Source organism: Crocuta crocuta, unplaced genomic scaffold, assembly GCF_008692635.1.
Source record: "Crocuta crocuta isolate KB4526 unplaced genomic scaffold, BGI_CrCroc_1.0 scaffold316, whole genome shotgun sequence".
In the NCBI taxonomy this organism is placed as follows: Eukaryota; Metazoa; Chordata; class Mammalia; order Carnivora; family Hyaenidae; genus Crocuta; species Crocuta crocuta.
In genome coordinates, this window is record NW_027529682.1 from 122,842 (window position 1) to 128,841 (window position 6,000).

General features: G+C 49.3%; 1 protein-coding gene across 6 annotated transcripts in view; it reads right to left on the reverse strand.

Annotated features, from left to right (window-relative positions):
- GRAMD1B (GRAM domain containing 1B) overlaps nt 1-6,000 on the reverse strand; it is a 161,972-nt gene that overhangs the window by 19,757 nt on the left and 136,215 nt on the right. For all 6 annotated transcript variants that reach the window (XM_077763065.1, XM_077763062.1, XM_077763063.1 and 3 more), the window contains 4 exons: nt 4,909-4,993; nt 4,009-4,112; nt 3,171-3,266; nt 1,753-1,833 (listed from right to left, as the gene is read on the reverse strand). In XM_077763065.1, coding sequence (XP_077619191.1) covers nt 1,753-1,833; nt 3,171-3,266; nt 4,009-4,112; nt 4,909-4,993 — 366 coding nt within the window. The remainder of the gene's footprint in view (nt 1-1,752; nt 1,834-3,170; nt 3,267-4,008; nt 4,113-4,908; nt 4,994-6,000) is intronic.

Here is a 6,000-nt window from a genome sequence, read left to right on the forward strand (position 1 = left end):
CCTAGGAATAGCACAGTCAGGGTTCTCCCTGAGTCGGCAGGTGCTGGCCCTCACAGAGCCAGAGGGAGACACTTCCTTCTCCTTTATCTGGACCTCTTGCCTCCTATTCTTGGCCCTTATGTACAGCATTCACCCCAGCTGGGACCCTGGGACCCATCAGCCTCTCTGCCTCACCACATTCTCCTCTTCTCCATACACCCTTCCCTGGCCAACGCACATGGCTCAGCTTCTCTGACCACAACCAGGTCAAGGGCAATCAGCAGACATCTATTCTGTGAGAGCTTCTGCGAACCTTACGGATGTCCCTCTGTCTTATCCAGCAATGACACTGGCTGTGAACTGAAAATCCAAACGGGCCAGTGGAGGTTCAAACATATTACCATGTTACTATTGTTGATGGCTAATTAAGGCATTAGATCTCCACTCAAGTAAGTTACCTGGATTTAGGCCAGGGGTCTACACCTTCAAGTTAGAAGAAATTCTAAATAATAAATCCACTCAGTTTCAGATTGTTCAGGATAGAATCAGGGTAGATACACACATGTCATATGTGTAATTACAACCATATAACCTCTTCCCATGTCTCTCCCCGGCTTGTGGGCTGTTTCTCAAAACACCCTCCACCCTGACATCTGAGTGTTAGTTTTCTAAGGAATGTGGCCAGGATATCCCTTTTATCTGTGTCCCCTCAGTGTCCTTCAAAAATTTTTTTATGTTTATTTTTTTTTGGAGAAAGAGAGAAACACAGAGTGAGAGTGGGGGAGGGTCAGAGACAGGGGGAGACACAGAATCTGAAACAGGCTCCAGGTTCTGAGCTGTCAGCACAGAGCCCGACGTGGGGCTCGAACTCACGAACTGTGTGCATGACCTGAGCCCAAGTCAGCCACTTAACCGACTGAGCCACCCAAGCGTCCCCCTCAGTGTCCTTCAGACACTCAAGTAGTCAAACCTGTGGCTGTATTAGCCCCATTTTCCTATTTTCTGTATTTTTGATGCTCTGGTATCTGAGGCCCTGCTGACTGGGGAGGGGACATTCCTCTCAGGGTTAGGTACTTCCTGAAGATAGAAAACCACGTGCCCAAGGGGCATCTTTCGCATGTGACTGACCAATTTGAAGTCAACACCACCTTCTTTTCCAGCTCTGACAGTCCAGGCCAGTACTAGACGGTCTTACGTACCCCTGGGACAGGTACCAGGCAGCTAGGGACAGTCTCTGTGCCCCGAGGCCGGATGGAATTATTCAAACTAGCTAATCCTCATCCTGTTGGCCTGCTTACCCTGCCTCACCCATTCCTTCCTGCAAAAACCACCATCCAAGCTCTTGTATGCTTTCCCCCTGGCTCGCTCTGCCTCCTGACCGACGCCGGCATCTCCCCATGTGTCTCTGCATGGTGTGACAGGCCTCTGCCTCTAGGTGCCTGTGAATATAAAAACTGATTCCTTCGTAATAGTCACCTCCACCCCTGTGGGTCGCACCATTCCTGATTAAAACACATCCTGGCACATTTTACATCAGTGGAGTCCAGGAAGGCCTCGCTGCAGACAGCAATGAGGCTGTTCACATACCACCACCTGGGGGAGAATACAGAACTCACCCCAAGTCTGGGGGGCTTCCGGAACCACGTGGGCTTCTCTGGAGCTAGGCAACGTCCCCAGGAAGAGTGATCTCTCCATGGGGCCTTCACCCCAGGGGAAAGAACCTTCTGGTGGATGTGCATCCTGAGGCTGAAGGAAGGGCTGGGCGGCACTTACCTTTTCAAGGAGTGCATTCTGCCAGAGCCGGAACATCATCATATAAGTCCTATCCCGGGCCCCAAATGAAGTGAAAAAGTGCTAGATCGGAGGAGAAAAATAGCAAGAAATATCTGCTAAGACTCCTAGTGTGATGGATGGAGGGGACAGGGTGCTTCACCCTTTTAAAAACATAAGCTGCTGGCTTCATCGCCAAATGCTACTGACTCAGTTATCCGTGACTGTGACACCAAGGTGTTCTAGTGATGGGGAGGAATCCTGTGTTCCTGGGATTCCTAAGCCCTCACTGTCACCAAGTCCTTGATTAGCCCATGCCTTCCTCGGTGCTTCTCTCTGGTTTGAGGTTTTCACCTCCATAAAACAACTTCCTTCACCTACCGACTAGAACTGGGTTATTAAGTGGTGAGCTGTGAACTGGCCCTTGGGAAGGAGAAGACAAACCCACTAACCTCACTCTTTCAGCTACTAATTCAACAAGTAATTAAACACAGTATGTGCTGGGTGCGATTTTACACATTTAGGGTACAGCAATCAGAACAGGGAAGGACTCCTGCTCTTGCTGTGTTTACACATTAGCAGCGACCCTGTACAACATGCGGGAGGGAAATGACAGAAAACCAGACGGTACTGAACACGATCTGGCTGGTTCACAAATGGTGCTGCTTCGTTTTTACCACACAAAAGCCTTGGAAAATAAATGTGACTGCAAATACCTAACAGGCTGATGGGGATGAGGGGACTTCTGGAATCACAAAGCTGATTTGTGTGAAAAAACAGAATTCAAACCAAAGATTATCCGATCCCAAAATCTCATGGTTGATTCCCTTGAAATGCCCGAGTCAAAGGGCATGGTGCTCCTGTGTTTCGCAGAAGCCTGGTCCACCCCTAGCCCTGAAGGGGTGAAGCTGTCAGTCTTCAGGCTCTGGGTAAAGATCAAAGAGCACAGCGTTTTCTCTGCCCTGAATGTTGCCTACCACATCTTCCCCATTCTTATGTGCTCAATCCATTTCCTACCAGACATCACTCCTTGTGATGAGCTACGTGGATACGTAATAACATCTTACATTTGTACAGCGCTTTACAATTTAGTGTTTCCAAATATGTTATAGGAATGGCTGGCTCCATTTTATACATGAGAAAACTTAGATTGAGAAAGGTGACGATTTAACACACCTATGGTTACGGGACTCAATTCAAGCATTCTGGCTCCAAGTCCAACGTTCAGCCATTCCATCTTCACCCCTGCCCAGAATCCAAACACCCTGATCCAGTGCGGGTGACCCCACAATCTGCATCACCTGAGCATCACTCGCCGCCATCCTACTGGCCTCCATATTCATGCAACTGAGGGGCAGGAGTGGGGGGCCTGGGGACAGGGGCAGCGGGGAGTAGAAAGTCCAAGGTCAGATTCCACTTACCTTTTCTGAGTCAGTGCAAACTTGGATCGCATTGGGAATGAGGCGAGCTGTTTTTTCTTTAGTCATGGAGCAGATGTCTTTCAAACGGACGGTCAGCTGGCACCCCCACAGGGAAGGGAGAATGGATAATAAGAGGAGACATTAATGGAGTCGGCAATGAGCATTCATATGCTATCAGTTCAGAGAGAGGAGATCAGATCTCAGTCTACATATTTCTAAACCTAGAAGGGACCTCCTCCTCGGAGATATCTGCTTTCATCCCCTACTTCACAAAGGCCACATGGCGAGGTAGTGGCTGAGCCTTGCCTAGAGCCCAAGGGTGCCTCAGCTCCCGGTCCAGGGAGACTTCTTTCTCAAGTCTATAAAGTCTGATTAACGTGCAGAGGCCCCATCACTACTATCACTTATAGAAACAGAACACTGGCACTAGATTGAACCATAAAAGTCACCCACTTTATTTCATAAGATGAGGAAACAGAGAAAAGAACAAAGGACCAGCCTAGTAACACATAGCTCACTAGGTGGAGAACCCGAATAATGGACAAGGCAGTTCTGAGTGCCAAGGCCAATGCTCCTTTTACTCAACCATCCTACCCCTTGCAGAATACTTCACTGCATTTGCCAAAAGCAAATGCTCCCACACTCTCTTCCACACCCAAGAGGGAGGGAGGGAGCAGAAGACACAGTAGAGGACATCTATCCCTCAAGACTTGGGCAAGTACTTTTAGGAATTAGGCAAAGGTGTGGCTGGAGCACGAAGTCAACAAAAAGGGGGCAAGTGGGGGCAGCTTGGTCACAGCCAAGGGGATAGCCCCGGAGGCAAGCCCCAGGTCTTTACCAGAGTTTCCCAGCGGAAGATGTTGCTATAGAAGCAGATCCAATTTTCAGAGAGGTAGAGTCGGCCCTGAAGGAGAATGTCTCTTTGGAGTGCACATGAGTAATCTGTGGTAGAAGAGGGGCAGAGAGCTCAGAGACGGGAAGCGTCTTTAGCAAACCACTAGAATTAGGCATGCTCGCCCTCGACCAGCACTGGGGGAACCCGAGTGCCCACCACTCACTAGGCTCACTAGATGGGTGAGACACTTGAACTAGCGTATCTCATGTGACGTGAAATATCACCCGGATTCTGCCTAGAGGCAGAGCAATGGATAAGATGGCGGAGGGGGGCAAGAACGTCAGAGGTAGAAAAGGCCTTGGGGTGCCTGGTTGGTTCCGTCGGTTAAGTGTCCCGCTCTTGATTTCAGCTCAGGTCATGATCTCATGATTTGTGAGATCAAGCCCTGTGTGGGGCTCTGCATGGACAGCATGGAGCCCACTTGGGATTCTCTTTCTCTCTCTGCCCCTCCCCTGCTTGTGCTCACTCTCTCACAAAATAAATAAACAAACACTAAAAAAAATGAAAAACAAAAGACCAATAAAAGTCAACTAACACCCCATCCCCCCCACAGTTACGCCAACCCTTCACTGCTGGGCTGTCTATGGAGGTTAAGAATGGCAGTGACTCCTTCCAGGTCAGGCTTTCTGTCGAGGCCACCACACACATGGTGTTTAGCCCTGAGCCCCAACCACTGGGGTCAGCGCTCTGGACATCTTCTCTCCCTGCTCCCAGACTGATGTTCTCACTTGGGTTGGCTTTTATGTGGGGGGTCTCAAGACAGAAGCAGCCTGAGTGCTGTCCTTGGCACTCCCAGACTTCCTTCTTGCCCCCTGCCCTCCACACCCAGGTCTCCCATCTCACCGACAATGAGGCGCTCCGTGTCCGGAAGTTGCTTAAAGAGCTTTCTGAAGTCTTCATTTCTCTGCTTGTAAGTTGGGCTTAATACCTGCACGACAATGGCCAAGGTTAGCGGGATGCTTCCAGGTTCTGCGGGGCTGGGGAGGCAGATGCAGGAAGAGCACCTGCTTGCATGTTTAAGAGGCAAAGAGGAGGCCTTGTTATCCTACAGACCCTATGTGGCCAGCTTAGGCCAAGAGAGCTTTGGTATGTATGGAGAAAATGCCGTGGAGAGAATTTGCCACTGCAAAAGGGTTTGTATCCAGTGACCATCAATGCAAAAACGTCAAACACAATAAGAAGGGCCCACATTACATCCCAGGAAGGGAAAGGAAGGAGGGACACATCCAGGTAGCTTCCTGGGACCCACCATGAGAACTATTGCTGTCCTGCCTACCAGCACGAAGTACCACCTTGACAATGAATCAGGGGCCCAGAAGGGCTCCCCCAGCCCCACCCCCCGCAGAACCCAGAATAGGACGGTACTCAGTGCATCCCTCAGAAGAAGTGGTTATCATGACTAACAGAGCAAGTTACTTGGCAGTGCATGAAATTCACGACTAGAAAAAAAAATCAAAACGTAAGATGACGACAATGTGACATGTCAATCATATCTCAGTAAAACGGCGNACCAAGACTGGATTTTTTAAAAATCTAGTACTAGAATAAGCACACAGGTAGAGAATTTAAAAGCACATCTGGCAACTAGAGGCACCCAACCTTCATTCCCTCCCCACCCTTTACAAGACTATCTACTCCAACCCTTACATTACTGGCGAGGAAACAAAGGCCAGAGAGGAGACCCCTCCCCAAGGCTCCTCCAGCTGGTCAGGGGCAGCTTTCTGGATTCCTGATCCTGAGCTCCCATTACCTGTGCCACCAGATGACCCTGAGCCTACCTAGCTTTTTGGGTGCTTCAGTGCAGACTTATATGCATAAACTGCCTTAGCAAATCCTCCTTGGAAATTCCATCAGCCAGTTCAGTAGACAGAAATCCTTATCTTTCCAAGCTTACAATCTTAAAAAAAAAAAAAAAAAAAAAAAACACCATATGCT